General features: G+C 47.3%; 1 protein-coding gene across 5 annotated transcripts in view; it reads left to right on the top strand.

Moving 5' to 3' along the window:
* Positions 1–20,421, top strand: part of LOC147436597 (Spc97 / Spc98 family of spindle pole body (SBP) component) — a 147,627-nt gene that overhangs the window by 62,644 nt on the left and 64,562 nt on the right. For all 5 annotated transcript variants that reach the window (XR_015185201.1, XR_015185202.1, XM_086489459.1 and 2 more), the window contains exons 5-9: positions 944–1,047; positions 1,128–2,369; positions 9,974–10,115; positions 10,230–10,416; positions 17,027–17,190. Coding sequence is in view for 3 of the 5 variants with exons in the window: in XM_086489459.1 (XP_086345585.1) it covers positions 944–1,047; positions 1,128–2,369; positions 9,974–10,115; positions 10,230–10,416; positions 17,027–17,190 (1,839 nt within the window). In the remaining 2 variants the exon portion in view is untranslated. The remainder of the gene's footprint in view (positions 1–943; positions 1,048–1,127; positions 2,370–9,973; positions 10,116–10,229; positions 10,417–17,026; positions 17,191–20,421) is intronic.

Raw genomic sequence — 20,421 nt, 5'->3', positions numbered from 1 at the left:
TAGATGTAAAGGGGTCACCACTTGAAGAAGTTCAGTACCTAGCAGATGGGCAGGAGTACCCTCAGCAGGACCAGCCACTCAGCACCAGCATTCGGCCATAACAACTTAAGGTTGCATGTTGAGTAGGCACGTTGTTGCAGTTGTCCAATTCTACTTCTTCTTGGGACAAGTCACAAGCAATGAAGTTAAGGTTTCATATTACCCAAGTTCTCAATTCTGTGTTCAGTATGTTGCGTATTTTTTTTTTCCGAGAAAAAGATCCTTCTATTAGTTAGTGAAACTGCCCATAGGGCTACAATCACCTCTTCAAGAGAGGGCTACAACAACCATGGTGGGAGACTCTCCCAATGAAAAAACCAGCATATGTACAATGGGGCTAAATCAAGAACAGTATGTTGCGTATTGCTTCATTCCTATTCTAAACCTTGTAGAATCTCATTTGATCTACAACTTTGTTGAAAACTGTTGATTTTTTTTTTGATCCAATATAGATGTTGCTATACGAGTTAGAGGTTAAGAATTAAGTCTCTGCATTGTCCTGTCCTTGACGTGAATGATTTTAAAATTGAGTTTTAACTTTTTGTACAAAGTTTATTCTAAGTAAGCTTCTCTCATTTATTTGCCCATGTTTTCGTTTATGTAATTCTAAAGTAGTCGTCGTTTCTATTTAAAGCTTTACTCATAAACAAATGCATTAGTTCCAGCTCAGTCTTGCTTTTGTGTGTCTTGATTGTGTGTTTTCAGTTCCAGATGAGTCTTGCTTCGTTATCTTTTCCTTTTGAGGTAATTGTTGTCTTGATTGTGTGTTTTGTGCAAATGTTTTAGCCTTCTCATAGTTTGTAAATTCAGAATTTTCTGACTGTATGAAGGTATAAATGTGGGTTTGACGTGATCACACTCTCAGTTCATGTCTGATTATGTGTTTGTGTTGTGTTTTTGAAAGCAAGTGGATGCTGGAAGTGTGACAGCTGGCACAGATGCATCAACTTCAGAACCATATATTGACAAGAACCTGGTTAAGGATTTTAGTAGCTCCATTCTAACTGAGTAAGTAAGGTTGACAAATGTGTTAGAGATCTATGAATTTTTTATAAGGAGAATCTCATATGAGGAGTACATTCCTTCAGGAACCCACAGGAATTTGAAGAATTGCAAGCGCCTCATGTAATTTCAGGGTGTTTATCACATTCAGTGTTACCTGAGCAAGCTTACGGGCTTAGGGAAGGAAATAAGGTGACACAACAGCATGAGCTAGACAATATAGACTTCAAAAAAACAAGAGAGATCATTGAAGTAGAGCACACTGGACGTATTGAATCAGCAGAGCAACCATTCTCTTCAAAGTCCAACAGGGGAAGCAAGCAAAGAAAAAGATGGATTGAACCCACTGAAGTGGTTATCTTGCATGGACAAGCAGAGGAAGAAGCTAGCCTGGGGTTTCTGCCAGCTGAAGAAATCTTCAATGTTTGTGACAGTATGCATTATGTATCTGATCACGAGGCTGAGTCAGCCACACTTTGTGATAAACGTATGGAGGGTGATTATCGTGAACTTTCCATTTCGGACCGTGTAAAAGCTCATCAATACAAATTTCCAGAAGCAAATTTGCAGTCAGAAGTGGATTTAAAGTGCCATGTTGGTGGCCCTTCTTTGCAGTTGCTGACATTGGCAAGAAGCCAATATAGTGGTAGTCCATCCTTTTTCTTTTCAAACATCTGCCTCGACGAGCTTGGTCCTGAAATTTTTGGACGCTCTTATATCCATAAATTAGCTCAAAGTTATAAGAATTTTAGCCTGCCTCAGAATGATGGTTACAAGAAGATCACGGCCGACTTTAATGCAGTCTCTCAAAAGCTTTGGAACTTTGAAGATTGCATTTGTGATGGAAGCTCTTATATGAACATTTTTCCTTCGATTTTGTTTACAAGTGCTTCGAGTGCAGTTGAGACACTGAGCCTTGACAGAAAAAGTGTTTGCTTGCCGCTCAGTGAAGCTCAAAATGAAGCGGGGAAACCAAAAAGAGAGGCTCAGTGGTTTTTAGGTAGCAGGAGTCTCCCAAATGTCTTTGGAACACCTGCTTTGTGTAGCGATCCTTCTTTAAGAAGCAGCAAGGTTGAGCCTTTAATAAAGTTTCGAGCTGAAACACCCCTTGAAAAGCTCGAGGAGGACAAGAGGCTGGACCTTCTCTCGAAGAACTCTCAAGGAAGGCAAGGTGTCCCCTGTGGTGGGGCAACATGGCAGTCGTATCTTGGACTCAGGGGCCATGAAGATAAGGGATCGGCTGCCATTCTAAAGACAGCCCTAGAATCATCTGAAGTTCCTCTGGAAGTAATAATTGAGAAGTGTATAGTTCAAGAAGTGCTTTCACAGTATCCTTTATCAAATGATCATCAGATACTTTCAGTTTACTGTTTTGAGTGGCTGGGAGTGCTTGGTAAATATTGTGGTAGCTGAGTGTTAACTCTGTTGCTGTATTCAGATGATCTATTTGTGACGTATCTCTTTTGCAGATGGTCAAACTTTAGGATGTTCCTCAAATTCTGGGTTCTGATGTTGAGCGAGAAGTCCTGGGAATTCTTGAATTTTTATCTCTTGTTCTGTGGTTTGTGCTACCAAAAGCTTCCACTACTGGGCGAGTGAGACTGGCATTTTTCATTAGATAAAGGCAGCTGTACTGGGAGAAATGCATTGTTTCTATCTTCACGATAGCTTTTATTTCCCCTATTTGGATGAATTTTATCAATACTGTAGAATTTTGTTCTGATAGAAGTAGGTGCAAAAGCATTTCCTGCCCTTTTATAAGTAGCAGGTGAAGCATTGATTTATAAAGAAGTGATTCTATCATCTCCAAGCATGCTGTGCTCTTCTTGTTGATATGTGACTTGCCTCTCGCTTAGTGATCTCATGGAATAGCTTCATCTGAAGGAAACTCTTTTGTTTATCTTGTTTTTTTCCCGAGAAAGAGATCCTTCCATTAGTTAATAAAACTGCCCATAGGGCTACAACCACCTCTGCTAGAGAGGGCTACAACAACAACAAGGGGAGACTCTCCCAATGAAAAAGCCTTGGACCATGGTGAAAAAAGGCCCTGGGCACCAAAGTCGTAGGAAAGCCTCTCTGCGCTCCCGCATACGGTGGAGTCTCTTGAACTGGCCCGTGAGAGTGTGAATCAGCTCCAACCAAAATCACGAACAGTCTCTTCCAGGGGGGACAGGGCGAGCCTCCAAGATGCGAAAGCAGCGGGCCCGCCAAATGAACAACAGTGTGTTAGGCCGCAAATGAGATCAGCACCTACTTTCACATATGGACAGGACAGTATGGAGTACACTGATGCATACACATATCTTGGGGTGGTCTTTAGTGGACCGAGGTTCACACTGAAAGTGGCAGCAGACACTAGATTGACTCGTGCCTATGCAGCCCTAGGTGGTTTAGAGAGGATTTGTTCGCAAGTTCAGTTCCAGGAACCTCGAACAAAGCTCTGGCTTTTCGATACTTTGGTCGCTTCAGTTATGCACTACGCGGTTCAGGTTTGGGGACCGTCTATTGACAGTGCTGGATGGACTAATATGGAGAGACCCCTGATATCTATGATTTCTAGGCTGATTAGAGCCAAGGCCTCAGTCCCACATGACATCATACGAGTGGAGCTGGCTGCCCCACCTATGGAGGTTGAGGCACTCACCAGGTCAGTATCATTTGTACACAGCTTATGGGACACCACCAGGGACAGGTATGCCAGGCTTGCTCTCGAGTCATCCAGACAGCTGGCATTACAGGGAGATACATCATGTTGGTATGCACAGATGAGCACATGGTTTCAGAGGCATGGTTTCAGCATGGACAGGCTGCCCCCTTTCCAGTATTCTCTTGATGCACCATCCTTGGCTCTTACACGGATGGAGACTACTAGACTCATTCGGCAGGATCTTATCCAGCTTGATAGCAAGAGGACATGGATAGAACCATCACGGGAGTTGGGTACGAAGAGGGTTTTCTATAGAGAACATCTTCTTCAACTCACGACAGACGGATTTGTCACACGGCCCAGTTACATGGACACACATCTATCTCATAGGTTACGATGTGCTATTGGCGAGATTCGCACATCTTCACACCAGCTTGGGATTGAGACAGGTAGATTCAGAGGCATACCAGCAGACAGTAGGATATGTCAGTTATGCCATGCAGAGCCAGAGACAGAGTTTCACTACATATGTCGATGCACAGTCTACTATGAGATACGGGGACGCTTTCATTGTCTATTCAGAGATGGTTTTGACTCGTTAGACAGAGTCATGAGATACCAGGATCAAAGATGTCTCGGATTATTCCTACTTGAGATTCAGAGACATAGAGACGCTCTATTGAATGGGCAAAGACAGAGACAGTCCCAGAGACGCATCTCAGATTTCTTCAGTCTGAGTACCACAGAGTCAGAGGGGACACCACCACCAGAGAGCTCAGTTCCCACCCATACACACATCAGCGGTACTCTCATTGATCGAGCTATAGAGTTAGGGAGATCGAGACGACCGCGACTGAGGAGGGGAGCCATGCAGCACCGGCGGAGATTGCGGCAGAGGATCCACAGGATTCTAGCACGACACCCAGAATGTCGATCGGGATAGGCTTCATGCTACTGCTATATTGTATCATGGTGACACTGATCCCCACTTTGTACCTTTATGGCATGATACCATTGCTCAGCCTACCAGCCACCCATAGGAGTCGGTAGAACTCCTATCAGTTCTTTGTTTGTTTGTACCCAGACTTGGTACTAGACTCATCATTGTAATCAGTTGGTCTCATAGGTCATTTTGGCCTCTTGTAGACGTTAATATATCATTTCATTTCATTTCTCTCACTACACCACTCCTGGGGGGCAATCTCTGTGGCAAGCTGAAGTGTAGGTCGACCCCCATGGATCACTATCATCCTACTGGTGGAAGCCAACTCAAACTGGAGTGCAGGGCCCGTAAGTGTGGACCAAGCTGCAACACCACAAGTGTACTGCTGGGCTGTGGAAAGAGCCGGCATCAGCCGAAGAACCTGAAGCCAAACCTGCTGTGCCATGGGGCAGTCCCACAGACAGTGTCGCTGACTCTCCAAAGGGTGACCACAAGCTCCACAAGCTGCCGAAAAGCCACTGTACACCAGCCAACTCCCAACTACTGTAGCTCTGTGTGCAACTAGCCATTGGAACAAAGTGGTGCCTCAGCTGTCTGGAGTCCCACAACCGTGCCCAAAAGCCTGACAAGAACTCAGCTATAAGACCGTTCTCCTGCCAATGAAGTGCTGCAGCAAGACGAGCCTCTCTCCGTGCTGCCAGTATGTGACGCCCTTGTCGAAAGGGATCCGAGGGTGGTCGGCTGAAGAGAAGGGGTCTCTCCAAAACCACTCTCTAGGGTCCCACTGCACTCATGCTAGAGGGCAGCTCTCCCAAGTCCAAAGCCTCCAGTGGCCCGTGTCAAGACCTGCTGGGTCAGGATCTATGACACAAGTCCTCCCACAGATGCCCACTATTTGTATCCTCTGAAAACAACACTCTGCAACCTATGGAGCTTCTACTGAGACTCTGTGTAGTCGACCCTCCCCTTAGATCTTGAAGAACATGGAGGGTACAAACTCTAAGCAAGCGCGAACTGCAACGAGGACCTCCAGTGGTGTGAAGGCCCCCATCCATCTGGGAGATGCTGTCTCTAGAGGAGTGAGCCACTTAGCTGGTATGGCCTCTGTGATGTCCTGGCACATGCTCTGCACCCCTCTCATGCCTTGTAGCTGGATGCTATGTACCTCCTCTGGCAAACCTGAAAACTGAAGCTAGTCACCTAGAGTGCGTGTTGGACCCATGGCCATGGGACCCCAAGAAACATGAGGCCTACTACCAACCAAGTGGCCTCTCTGAGTGCTAACCATGGGGTTCCAAACAAGCGGTTGTCGCAAGACCTCCGTGCACGTGGGCTGGTGCTGCTCCAGGCCACTCCGCAGCTGCTCCCAAGAGCGAAGCAGGCTCGCAGCAAATCGATCCTCCAGTCTCCTTCTCAGACCAACTCTGTGCATCTCTGTAAAGATTCACTTGGTGGAGAGACTCCAAGGGCCTCCTGCATGAGGCACTCGAGCTCTCAGCCGCTGAAGCAACAACTCCTTCCAGGGCTCCTCGCCTGGAAGCAGTCCTCTGACAACAAACTTCCCAAGAAGGGCTTTGCTCTGCGGTGTTGGGTCTATGATCCCCAAACCCCCCCTGAGAACATGGTAGAGTGATGACCTGCCATGCTACTTTGGCCCGGGCTGACTGAGTGTCACGTTGTGACCAAAGAAGATCCAGCAAGATGTAATGTACCGCATAGTAGCCAACAACACTTGGTTGGCCACTACAACTCTGCCTGCCAAAGAGAGCCATACCGAACTCCAATGTTTTAACTTCCTCTTGATGGACAAGAGGAGAGGAACAGTCTGCTGCTCAGGAGACAAGTCCAGGCCAACCTGACAGCCCAAGTAGTGAACTGGAGTCCTTGGGGGAATCCATCTGAAACACTCACCTGGCGACCACTCAGGTGTCGGAGCACTGCCAACCCAGAAAGCGACTGTCTTTCTTCAGTTGATCAGCGCACCTGACGCCCAGCAGAACACCTCAAGAGCCTGCTGACGCCTGTGCAAACTGGCCTCTTGGCCCCCCAAGTACAAGGCTGAGTGTCGGCAAACTCAACATCAAGAAGCTCATCTGCCCCAATAGGGAGCTCAAGGCCATGCAAGCCAACCTGCTGAGAAGTCAAGAATCTGCTCATCGCCTCAGCATAGAACAGGAAGAGGAAGGGGGCAAGAGGACAACCCTGCCTGATTGAATGCGTGAGTAAGAAGCGCGTCCCTCGGCCCCCTGCCAAGAGCACCGGACCGTGCGCACGCCTGTAGAGAGCTGACACATTCAAGCATCTGTGAAACCCATCCTGCGCAAAGTGTCCTCCAGGATGTCCTAGTCAACTCTGTCATAGGCCTTCTCAAAGTCGAGAAGGAGTATCACCAAATCCTCTCCTTGGAGATGCACAAGGACAAATGCCTCCCAAAAAGTGAAGATGTTGTCAAGGATACTGCGCTCCATGACAAAACCTGCATGAGTCCCATGTATAATACTCTCTAGTAGTGGTTGGATCCTCAAACTCAGAGCCTTTGCTAGAACTTTGTAGGATAAGTTGAGGATGGTGATGGGTTGCCACTGCCGAATCTCATCCAAGGAGCCTCCCTCCTTTGGAATCCGGTAGATCAAATCCTCACTCATGTTGTCAGGCATCTCGCCAGTGTGCAAAACGTACTGAAATGCGCTGCAAAGATCTGAACCAAGCAAGTCCCGTTACTCCAAGAAAAAGCTGGGGGTCAAACCATCCTCCCTTGAACAACTACCACGGGGGAGTGCTCAGAGGGCCTCATGGAACTCCTCTAGCTGGAGAGGAAGCTCGAGTCTCTGTCGGATATCCTCGGTAACAAGGCAAGGCATATGTGCCCAAACCTGCTCCTTGCATGCATCCTTGCCCTCTGACTGAGGCTCAACTGACAACAAATCGCGGTAGAAGTCAGTAGCAACTGCACGCATATCCTCATGCCAAACAGGTGCGGACTCCTGAAGGAAGAAGTGACTAAGCTCCGCCAATCGAGAGGCCACTCTACTAGCAGGGGTGTCCTGCGAGTCCAGACTCTCCGACCAAAGTGCCTCCACTCGCTCTCTAAGCTCTAGATCCAACGAGATCTACTCGGGGATGCGTAGCATCACACCCCCCCTCCTATGTCTGTCTGTCACTGTGAGAATCACTGGCGCATGGTCGGAAAAAGTAGTCCATGCAAATAGACCCCCCCCATGTCACAAATGTGGTCACTTGCGTAGAAATGATCTATCCTAGATAGATTCACTCCTACTCTACGATAAGAGCAAGAGAAAGACAAGCTGTTTGGGGATCTCACAAAGCCTGAGTGCTGCCAAACAGTCTCATTGGGGAGAGAGGAGGAGCGGGAGGTGGGGGAGAAGGTGGAGGAGGCGGAGCGGCGGCGTCTGAGGGAGGCAGCGGAGGCGGCGGAGCAGAAGTGGATGGAGCCTCCTCATAGGGGTCCTGCTGAAGGGGGTCAAAACGGCTCCTTGTCGGAACCCAATGGTGCTGAGCTACAGGAGGTCGGCCACCAAGGGGAGCAGTATGACGAGCCCGTCCATGTCGATGGCGGCCAGGCGCCTGCTGCCAACCGTCAGCTGTCTGATTGCTGGCCTATGTCGAGGTACTAGCCTGCGTGTCTTGAGTATCTGGCTGCTGGGCATGCTCAACCTTGGAAGGCTGCTCATGGGCTATGGGTCGAGATCTCTTGCGAGTATAGGCCTTTGCTAGATGGCCCATCTGTCTACAAATGAAACAGTGGTTCGGGAGACCCGAATACTCCACACTCTATTTGATCCAACCCCCACTCCCACGAGGCAGCAGTATCATCCTTAAGCACATCTGTAGAAGGGTCAAAACCATGATGCCATCGTCTGAAGTAAGCTCAAGCTTCTCGGATACCGAGCGGGCTCATCGATATCACCTTGGCCGTCATCTCTGGAGGCTCGAACTCTATCTGGTAGTGCCCTCTCCGAGGATCTGGACGTTGGTGATCTTGCCCACATCAGAGAGGAGACAGGCCTGAAGCAAATCCCGAACCTCACCTCGATTGGGTCGAGTACCAATGATCTTGCAGATGACTGAGGTTGCTTGCAAGCGTTTCACCTCGGTAATCAATCTCGCTTGCTCTTCTGGCGAGAGAGCAAGTCGAAGGGTCGGCTCGGCGGTGTCGGGCGAGGGGTCTTCTGTGGAGTCCCTCTGAGGTGGAGCAGAGACTGCCATTTTGTGTCTGCTATTGTAGAGAAAGGGGCGAAGGCAACACGGCGATTACCAATAGGCTGAAAAATTAGCCCACAAGCAAAAGGAGGGGCATGACAGAAATGGAGTGAGGCGGGGGGGTTTGGGGAGGAAGGGGGAAGGTGTGGAGCGAAGGCTGGGCGGCTGGCAGTAGCTGCCAATAGGGCGGGCCGTGGCGCAGGGGACTGGCTGCGGCGAATGGGACAGCGAGGGCGAATGGGCTGGGGTAGCGGGAGCGCGAGGGCAGGGGGCAGCGAGGACAAAGGGGCTAGGGCAGCGCGAGCTGACGGGCGGGGGGGGGGGGGTAGCGACGGCGAGAAAAGAGCGCGAGCAGCAGCGAGCTCAAGTAGTCTCTTCAATCCAACTCTTTTGTTTACCTGTAGAGGTATCTCCCTGGAGTCTTCACCTCAAGTCCTCAATGTGTTGTTAAGGTTTATGTAGTCATCTGCTACCCGTGCCATGAGCTTTTTGAATGGTCTTTGTATATGCCTATCATTTCGAAATTCCTTGGAGCTTCATCTTGACTTTACACATTGATAGCCTAGGTCGACTCATCATAGCATGTTTTCAGTGTATAGCAGAGGTGAGTGCAATATTTTGTTTGAACAAAGGGGTGAGTGTGCTACCCTGTCTTGGCTGTTAATGTTTTGGACTCTTTCGCTTTACATAGTATTCTGCTCTGCTACTCTTACATAATCAGCGGCCTGGTATCTGCAAAAAGTAATTTCATTCAGGTGAAGCTTGCAAATTATATGTTTTATGTGTTCTTTTTGTGCTTTTTAATGTTGTGCTTAGAATCTTAAGAGGTATCCTTTTCAATCCGAAGAGAACTACTAGTGGAAATGGTGCTTCCTGGTGGTGGTTCCTAGCTTATTTGCTTCAAGTTCATGTTGTCAGCATTGCCTCCTTGACCGGGGGCACTCTTGGTTGAGCATCCATCTTGACGTCTCTTCTCACCTTCCATTGTCCGTCCAAATCACTTAATTGGCGCTTGTATTGTAATCAAATGATGGCTTTGTGATATTCATTTTAAAATCCTATTTTGTATTGTTTCGTTGTGCAGCTTGCCTCTTGTGATTGTTTACCTTAAGCTGCAACAGGTATCAATGCATAAGCCATTTCAGTGTCCGATTGCTCCATGAGGTCTTTGGTCTGCAGGACCATCTTGCTGCTTTGAGGCGGTACTTTTTCATGGAAAGAGGAGATTGGGCAGAAATTTTCACTTCTGTGTTATTCCGTAATGTGAGCAGATTAGACCCAAATCTTTCCAACTTATTGCAGTTACATGCTAGCATGAACATTGTTTTGCTTTCAGAAAGAGGAGCTGAGGCTTTAACACCTGCTTGTTTGTCTTAGGCATGGTATCCTACAGGACCTTTGCAAAGACAGCTAGAAGTCCAGATGTTACTGGAGGCATCGGTTCAGAATTCTTCTTGTCAAGAGGATGACTATGCAGAACGATTGCATGTGGGTGTTGAGGGAGGGGGAGAAGCTTTCCAGTCAGATACAGATAACCTTGGTCACGTCTACATAAGCAAAACATGTGAGTCTATCTTGATCTCTTGTGGTGGCAACCATGTTTTTAGAAGTTGTGAGGATGTTTTATGGAGATGCGTTTTTAGTGGAGAGGTTTACTCAAGTCTGAATTAGTCTGTGAATGGAAATAAGTTTTAATGGCATGCTCAAACTTGATAATAATCCCCACCAGTTTCTCAAGTGTCTTTGAATGGCAATGCCTCACAAAGATCTCCTCTTGTTTCCTAGGTTCATATATTGGCACTTCTCATTGCATTTTCTCACCAAAGCCTGATGGCAGCAAGACCAGCTTAATTGTCATCATGGAACAATGCATCAAGCCCAATGGATTAGATCACTATATTTCAAACCACCATGCAGTTTATGACATATCTTATCTTCTCTGTACTGTTGCTGTTTGGATAGATCACCTTACTAGTGTCTGTTCCAGCGGCCAGCCCATACAAAGCATGATCCCCCGTAGCATCTCTGATGGTGCTGCCAGTGACATAAGCCTTTGACACAAACTTGCGAGGGAATTTGTCCAATGACTTTCCGGAACTCCAAAAAGTAGCAATGTAGTCTTCTACCTCTATCCCCACTCTGCTCTATCAAACAGATTCTATTGGAAATGTGGTCCACTGTGGAGACGCTACACCTGAAACTTGCACGTCTAGATGTGCGGAGGCCCTCCATCTTGGCATACATGCCTCTGAGAAATGAAATGAAATGTTATATTAACGTCTTCAAAGGGCCAAAGTGACCTATGAGACCAGAAAGTTACAATGTGGTGGATCTGATACAAAATCAAAGTAACAAGATGACAAAAATGAAATGACAAATGTCACAATAAAATACTATGGAATCCTAAATTACTAGGTGTGAACTAGGCAGCTAGCTGGGATAGCTAGATCACAAGAGATCTAGCATCGGTTGCTGGCGGATCTCATCAATCTCCTCCATGGTCAGTGGTCTGACCGGGCGTCCTGCATGTCGAGCCAAAGTGATCCGAATCCTCTGATGCAGCCTCCGCCGATGCTGTGTAGTCCTCCGCAGTCGTGGGCGTCTGGATCTCCCCAGCTCAGTCGCTCGGTCGATCAGTGTGCCTCTAGTGTGAGACGACGAGCTCTGCTGTGGTAGTAACTCCTCCGGGTGTCCAGTGGCAGCTCTAAAGAAATCTGTGATCTGTCTCTGAGACTGGCTAGCCTCTCCTCTCATCAGGCTCTCTCTGTGTGTGCATAGCTCGAGCAAAAACAAACCCAAGCATCTCTGATCCTCGTACTGCATGACTCTGGAGAATGGTCCAAAGCCCTCTCTGAACAAGCAATGGAAGCGGCCTCGTATCTCGTAGTGGACGGGGCAGTAGCATGTGTAGTGCAACTCTGTCTAAGGCTCGATGTCACACAGGGGGCATGTCCTGGCCTCTGCTGGTACTCCGTTGTATCTCCCAGTCTCGATCCGTAGCTGGTGTGAAGATGTGCGTATCTGGCCGATAGCACATCGTATCCCATGAGACAACTGGGTGTCCATGTATCTGGGCCTCGTCACAAAACCATCAACCGTAAGCTGGAGGAGATGCTCTCTGTAGAAAGCCATCTTCGTGCCCAGCTCCTGTGCTGGCTGTATCCATGTCCTCCTGGTGTCTAGCTGAGTCAAGTCCTGGCGGATGAGCTTGGTGATCTCGGACTGTGTAAGAGACAGAGAGGGTGCATCCAGTGAGTACTGGAAGGGAGGCAATCTGTCTATGCTGAACCCATGCGCCTGAAACCATGATGTCATCTCCCCATACCAGCATGCTGTATCTCCCTGCATGGATAACTGTCGAGAGGACTCAAGTGCAAGGCGGGAATATCTGTCTCTGGGAAGTTCCCACATGCGGTGTATGAAGAGACAGATCTGGTGAGCGCCTCAACCACTAGTGGGGGGGTTGCTAGCGCTGCTCGAACAATAGCATGTGGTACTGAGGCCTTGGCTCTAATGAGCCGCGAGATCATAGAGACCAGAGGCTTCTCCATGTCCCCCAATCCATCACTGCGGCCTGTCCTCCCGTGATGATCCAATGAAGGTCCCCAAATCTCAGCTTCATAAAGCAATGCAGAAGCCACCAGAGTGTCAAAGAGCCAGAGCTTCGTCCGAGGCTCCTGAAACTGAACCTGTGAACACATCCTTTCCAATCTACCCAATGCTGCATGGGCTCTGGTCAGTCTAGTCTCTGCTCCCCTCCTCAATGAGAATGCTGGCCCACTAAAAACCACTCCGAGGTAAGTGTACACATCTATATACTGCACAGTCTCCTGGCCGTATGTGAATGCTGGGGCTGACCTCCTGATCCACTGTGGGGTGGTATTAAATACCATGACTTGGTTTTACCAAGGTTGACGGACAAACCACTTTCCTGGGCAAACCTATTCAAAGCATCCAAGTGACGTTGCATCCCCTCCGGAGAGTCGGAGATCAACAGAATATCATCAGCATATAACAATAATGGAATCCATGTCCCTGCCAGCTGTGCACCTCTATCACCATCTCTCTCAATGTTGTCAGAAACCTCATCCACATACATACCAAACAGAGTAGGAGAGAGTGGGCAGCCTTGCTTCACCTCGATAGTGGAGTGAATCGGTGTAGATAGACCCTCTGAGGTGCGTACCTGCCCCACTACTGACCTGTATAATGCCATGACCCCCCAAATGAGCTTTGTGGGTACTCCCATCTGCTGTAATCTGTGCATCAATCTAGCTCTAGGCACTGTGTCAAATGCTTTGCGGAAATCCACAAAGCTACAATAGATCCGTCTCCCACGCGATCTACCCTCCTCAATGATGGCTCTGAGTGTCAAGATATGGTCAAGAGTAGAAAAACCCCTCCTGAACCCTCCCTGCCCGGCTGCGCGTATCCCCTCCCTCTCTGCCCATCTACTCAGCTGCTGCTCAAGAATAGATGCGTACAACCGTGCCAATGTGTGTCCAATCATGATAGTGCGATAATTCCCAGGCTCCATAGGGTCTCCCGACTTGAAGATAGGTACAATAGTATATAGGCTCCAAGTATTAGGCAAGCCCTCACACATGGCACGGTTAAACATAACTGCTAGAAGCTCTGCTAGTAGATCTCTGGCATGCGTGAAATGCTCAGCCACTAAACCATCATGATCGTATGCTCTCCAAGTCCTCATCCTGTCAATGGCCTTCCTCACCATCTCCGCGTTAAAAAATGCACATGTGTGTGGGCATGGATCGGGAGGGTCGGGAAGGGGGGGTTGCTCAGGAACTGTGTACATATATGATGCATACTGGCCCGAGTCCCTTGTAGAAGTGATGGCGGGGGGGGGGGGGGGGGGGGGGGGGGGAGAGAGTGCTCTTGAAAGAGCCGCCATGCCTCACGTGAGTCCTGACTCGAGAATAGCTGAGATAGATCCTGCTCTAGCCGAGCCAAAAATGCCCTCTTCTTCCGCCGCACTAGGTGTCGGAAGTCAATCTGTGACTGTCTGTGAGTGATGTCCCCCAAAAGCACCTCCCTCTGAAGTCTAGCTCAAGTGTCGCGGCATTCCTCATCATACCAACTGTTCTGGGGCATGCTCCCCGAATGGCGTCTCTGCTCAGGCTGGGTATGTGGGTATGCCTCTGCTGCTGCATCATGTAGTGTTTGTGTCAATATAGTAGTAAGCTCCTCCAGAGGTCGCCTTGGCTCCTCTGTGCATAGGCGTCTGTAGATCCCATCTATGTATACAGAGTTTGTCTCCCGCGTGAAGGTGTAGCGAGTAGGGGCTGCTGTCTGTAGCCTGTGTGCTACACTAAACTGAAAAGAGATGGTCATTGACACAAGAGCATGATCCACTGCCACACCAACAGGTTTGGGTCCAACCGTGAGATCCTGGATACTAGAGATGAGGCTCGGCTTTGCCATGACATAATCCACTGTGCTAGCTCCATGTCTGTGTGGAAAGCATGTAAAACCCCCTGAAGCGGGACATCTCTGTAGGCCATTCAAGATGGCCAATCCATGTGCAGTCCCCATGTCTATCAAGTGTTGTCCATACTCAGTGTGTTCTCCATCTTGTGATAGTCTGGATAGGCCTGTCTCTGCAGCATCCAGCTCTCTCAGCATCTCCTCTGAAGTATCATAAAATACTGTCTGATGATGGGCAGTCCTAGCATTGAAATCCCCTAGAATGATGATGTCACCATCTCTAGAGAACTCCCATATGTCATCATCCAAAATAGAGAAAGGGGATTGTCCTCTGGGTGGTGCATACACTGACGTGCTCGGGGGAAAGTAGCAAATAGCAATGTAAAGATATCTGTCTGTCTCTGCTCTCAGTCTCACCCACATGTACCTAGCTTGCTCATCTCTGCGGGCTATATGTATCAATGGCTGCAACTCCTCCCTGAATAACACTGCCACTCCTCCTGATCCCTGCTCTCTGTGCTTTGATCGTGTCTCCTGTCTATAGGCAATCTCCCATCTATATCCACTCATGTGAGGCATAGACTGCCCAGGGGCCTGATGTGTCTCAGAGTAGAAGACGATGTCTCTTCCCGTAAAACTATCCTCAAAAGCACCCATATCAAGGCGCATAGATCCATTACAATTCCAATTGGCAACTTTGAGTCTGGTCCCGTAGGTCTCGCACCGTCATGTGGAGCGCCGCTCTACAATCACCACCCGGCCATCTCTGTAGAAGGCCGTCTTTCCCTTCTCCCTTGCTGCTTGAATCTCTGGCACTACCTCTCTCATATGCGCAAGCTGTGTGAGAGTGAGGTCATCTCCAAGGAATATGCCCGTTTTCTTTAGTGTAGGGCGCTTCTTCAAGAAGTCCTTCTTTGCCTCCATGGATGGGAAACGGATAATGAAAGCTCTCCCTTTTGAAGTCTCCCCATTGCCTTGTGTCTTCTTCCGCAGCCTCCATGCCTTTGTATGAGTAGCCTCACTACCCATCATGCGGAGAAGTTCTTCAACTTCCCCTTCCACATCATCTTGGTCTTTTAGACCGGTTACTCTTATATGCAAAACTCTAGTTTTCCTTCGCTGTTCTTCTTCTAGAGTCATGTTGATGATTGTAGGAGTGGGGACATATGTGGTTTCTTTCCCTTTTCCTTTCTTTGCGACTTCTATCCACTTCTCGGCCTCATCCGCCTTCTTTTGTGTCTTCGTGATCACATCCATCCATGAAGACGTCTTTACCATCTTTTGTTTCTCCTCCTCTTTGATCATCCGTACCTGCTCTTTGATGACCTTGATTTCCTCTACTACCGAAGGCTGGAATTCCCCCTCCTCTAGTCCACTGCTCGCTCTATCCGCAAGTTCTCGCTTGAGAGCTGAGACCTCTTGAGTCTTCTTTAAGTGCTTTGGATTCCGCCTTAAGTGCTTGTAGCTCTACGTGCAGGTCCATCCACGAAGACGTCTTTACCATCTTTTGTTTCTCCTCCTCTTTGATCATCCGTACCTGCTCTTTGATGACCTTGATTTCCTCTACTACCGAAGGCTGGAATTGCCCCTCCTCTAGTCCACTGCTCGCTCTATCCGCAAGTTCTCGCTTGAGAGCTGAGACCTCTTCTTTAAGTGCTTTGGATTCCGCCTTAAGTGCTTGTAGCTCTGCGTGCAGGTCCTCTTTCTCTTTCTTCCACTGCGCGCCTTCGTTGAGAAACATTTGAAGAAGGTTGGCCTTCTCTTTCCACCATCCCTCCATATCTGCTTTCCAGTCTTTCATCTCCATCTCCATTTGTGTAATCCGTTTGTTTGTAAGCACAAAGGTTGCCTTCGGATGGGGCTTACACACCGGCTAAGCAGTCATGACCTCCATCAAAAATACAATCTGCACTTCTGCCAAGTCAACCCACTATGTGGACATCACACATACATCCCTGTCCCGCATAATGTATACATAGGGTTTCCCCAAATCAATCATACATTCTTGATGTTTGCTTTTCTGATTTTCTGCAGAGTTTTTGTCAAAGTTGTTTTGCCTTTTGTAAACTTGCAGGTTGTTGCACTTTCTTTCAAAAAATCTCCAACTGAAAATTTTTCTTTTTCCCTGTTTTTCCCCCCCCCCACTCTGATTTTCTGGCTGTGGGGGGGGAGGGGGGGGGGGGGGGGGGGGGGGGGGGGGGGGCGCGCGCAATGCAGGCAGCAGCAGCGCGTGCAGCAGCAGCAGCGCGAGCAGTTTCAGAGACAGCAGGTGGGTGGCGCGCATATTGTAGCCTGCTGAGCCCTCTGCTGCACTGCCACATCTGATATGTTTGAAGCGTGTGGGGAGGCTCACAAAAGTTTCTAACACGAAACATAGACGTCCCGTGTACATGAGAATGGGGATATTTAATAGTAGCTCAGGGTAACAAGGGTCATTTCTTCAGGTAATGGAAGTGTTTTTCATGTGCAAAAATTCGTACTTCACCTCCTATGTCGAGTCGCTAAATCTTCACCCAAATTAGGTGTACATTTGAACATGACAAGGAAGCGCCGCATTCACTTAATATTTTTGTAAAGCTGCATTTTTGTGACTTCAAACATCTCCTTACTGTAAACCAGTAATCGACTTCATCTTGGTTCTTCGTACAAATATGAAATGTATGTGTGTGTTTTCAAGCAAATGTATTTGCTTGCTGAGGTCTTTCTCAGGAACTGTTTCTATCTTGCAGCACTGTCTGCATTTGACTTCATCACTCTTGGATATCGTTTGGAGTGGCCTGTCAGCTTGATAATCACTGCAGAATCCTTGAAGCTGTATAATTCAACATTTAGTTTCCTGATTCGTACAAAGCTGGCTGCCCATGCAGTCAGTGACATTTGGAGATTTTTGAAGGTTTCCACTACTTTGATTCTTTTAATCTTTTAAGTGTTTTTGCTGTCAGTGACATATGGAGATCTTTAAAGGTTTTGATTGCTTTGACTGGTTGTAACACATGAAGTTTTTGTCAAATTAATCAGTTCACTACTGTAGATAGACTTCCTGAGCATCAGCTGGTGTTCATGTTTTAGTCTTGTATCACTACATGCATAACTGTCAGATTTCATCTTCAATTTGTTCTAAATGACTTCATGTAAACTGATCTCATTGCTGGGATCTAAGAACACAGTTTGAATTGCTTTATGAACTCTGTTCCTCATGACAATCTGCAGGACAGGTATCAGAAACATCTATATTACACCTACCTTAGTTCAATGCCAGCAGACATAGAACATTACATAAACCTACAAATATTGTGTTAATCAGAGGGTTTCTCCTTGTTTGATGATTAAATGGCTCACATTTTGAGTAATAAAAGCATCCTTGGCTCCCGTCTTCTCTAATTTCGAAGCAACATTATATTGTGTTGTTCTTTGCTCGCTCAAAGAATACAATTAACTATGATACAGTTGATTTCACCGTTTTTACGGCAGAGTGACACAACCTGCATGTGCTGGGATCTCCTTCCTCTTTTTCCAATGTGTGTAGGTGTCACCATTTGGGTATTGCTTGTGTAATTGCCAATACACAATTTCTGAAACCCTGACTAACCTTCAGTTACAGCATAAAACATAGAAATCATTGAGGATTAGTGTCCTAAATCATCAAACATTGACATCGAGATGCATCACATATGCAAATAATCATGTAAAAGCAGATGCTAATTAGTGAATTTAGTGTCAGGCGAAATTCAACTTAGTGCAAGTTAACATGATTTTGGGCTGTGCCAGCAACGTTTTTGCTCACATCTCTCTCTAGCATTTTTCTACATCTTTCTCAGTCTTGTTTGCGTTTGGTCATAGCTAGAGCTCCTCCTCTCTATGGCATGTTGAGGGCGATCCCTCTCGTCCTACCCTTCCACTTTTGTAGTGCTGAGGGCACCCTCTTGGGGGCGACCCACTTTAGGATACTTTTGCAATTCTGTATTCGGACCAGCTTTGGAGGTGTAGATCCTGTGGTCCACCCCGTGTGGTGTTTCCATTGTGATGGGCTGAAACGGGGCACCCTACAGGAAGTTACTGTAGCTCTAAGTGCAAGATGGGAGCAGATGTGACACTCGTTTTGGATGCATGGAGAGTAGGAGACACTAATGATAAGAACAAACGTATCCTGATGCTTAGATTTGGGGACATGGATAGGAAAAGGGTTTTCCTATCCAAACCAAAGGAGAGAAGATATACCTTGATGAGGACCTTACACTTGCACAGTTGGCGCATAGGAAGGTTTGCATGCCCAAAGTACTGGAAGCACAAGAGAAAGTGAAATATGCAGTATACAGAGACGGGAGAGTAATGATAGCAGAGTTTCGGTCACAATCAAAATGACAGCGCTTGACCTATGCGACCCTCCGGATGCCAATGTGGAACTGTAATGGAGCACTCTGCCTAGACGCTGAGTACTTTGAGGACAGCCTCAAACATATGGACATTGCCATGCATACAAAGACTCATCAGTGCAAAGGAAGGCGACTGCCAGATGTACGGGATATAGGTGGGAAAGCATGTTCCGTCCACAAGCTAGAAAGTGAGGAAGCACTAGAGGTTCATGAGGAGATGGACTGAGAAAAATAATACAAGTGATGCATAGAGAGAGGGGGCACGTTTCATGTGGGTCAAGATACATACAGGCAGACCACGAGACATCTTCATTGCGATATGCTATTCCCCACCTGCATACTCAGGCTATGCCATACGGGAGGGCTCCACTTTGACGTTTTATATGAGGACATTGCAAATTTACAAGATATAGTGGCATTGGGGATGTATTATTGGTTTGAGACTTAAATGCATGTACAAGCGATAAACACGATGATTTCGACACACATGAAGATGCCGTGTACAAAGAGATCGACATAGTAGAGTTGGGCTTGTGTAGGACAGCCCAAGATACCGAAATGAGCTCTTATGGGACATGCCTATTGGCATTTGGAAACACACATAGGCTAGAGAGTGCTTAGTGTGTACTCAAGGTTCCTTTTACTGCATGAGAGGGTTCCTTTTACTTCGTGTGAGAGATGTGCAATAGACTAGAGATAGAAGAGAATGGAATACTGTGAGTGAAGGTTCTGTGAGTGATAGAGAGAGAAAGAAGACTAACAGCGCATGGGGTCCCAAACCCCCCTCCAAGGGCCCCCCTCTCTATCACTAGAGTGGTATTTGCTTTAGATTGCACAAATGATGATACAATGGTCCTAGATGTTGCAATGGCGATGGGATCTTGTGGGAAGTGCTTGGACACAAGTGGTGCTCATGTGCTATCGGAGGGTATGTAACTATGCTAAACTGCTTTGACATGCACGTCCTGTGTACAGGCTCACTATGGTGCCAAAACACTTCTTAGGTTGTCCTAAACCCTAGAAATAGGAGTTATTGCTTGTCTACATGCACATAGGTTTAGATGTGCATGTGACATGCCCCCCTTTTTATGGTGAGGTATTGGTGCCGAGGTGCATGGCCTCCTTGTAGTTTGCCAACAACTCAGAGTAATCTGTGAAGAAATCTTTGTCAACCCACACTGCCTCGTGGGTTCTTTGATCCTTGAACTTCAAAAAGTATTGTCATGCTTGTTTCTTTGAGCCATGGCGAAAATGATGTAGCAAAATTCGCTCCGGCTCCATGACTTCAGCTTCGTCTACAATCTCAGGTTTGTGCTCTTCAGAAATCTCTTTGTTTGTGCTCTTCAGAAATCTCTTTTGGGGGATCTCCCAGAAACAACTTCAAACAAGAAACATGGAAAACGTTCTGCATTGACCATGAGTTAGGCAACCTCAATTTCATAAACACATCTTTTGTTTTTTATTGACTATACATCCTAAAAGACAACTTTGGACACTTCTTTTCTAGCTGCTTAAGACGTCGCTTCATGATTCCAAGATACACCCTATCTCTTTGATAATAACATTTTGACGATGCGTGTTAGCATGTGTGAATAAGATTCTTGAGCCTTGCTTAGCCGAAGCTTCACAATGTCAGTAATCTCGTCTAAGGATTGGCTCTCAACATTGACATCAGGTAATTGACTGACCGATCTAGTCAACAAAGATTGGAACGGATGGCCAAATATTGCAGCATACGGAGTTCTACCAAT

This window comes from Adiantum capillus-veneris, chromosome 18, assembly GCF_014529385.1.
Source record: "Adiantum capillus-veneris isolate H3 chromosome 18, ASM1452938v2, whole genome shotgun sequence".
NCBI classification, from domain to species: Eukaryota; Viridiplantae; Streptophyta; class Polypodiopsida; order Polypodiales; family Pteridaceae; genus Adiantum; species Adiantum capillus-veneris.
Note: the sequence above shows the minus strand (reverse complement) of the source record. Positions and strands in the feature narration are given on the sequence as shown.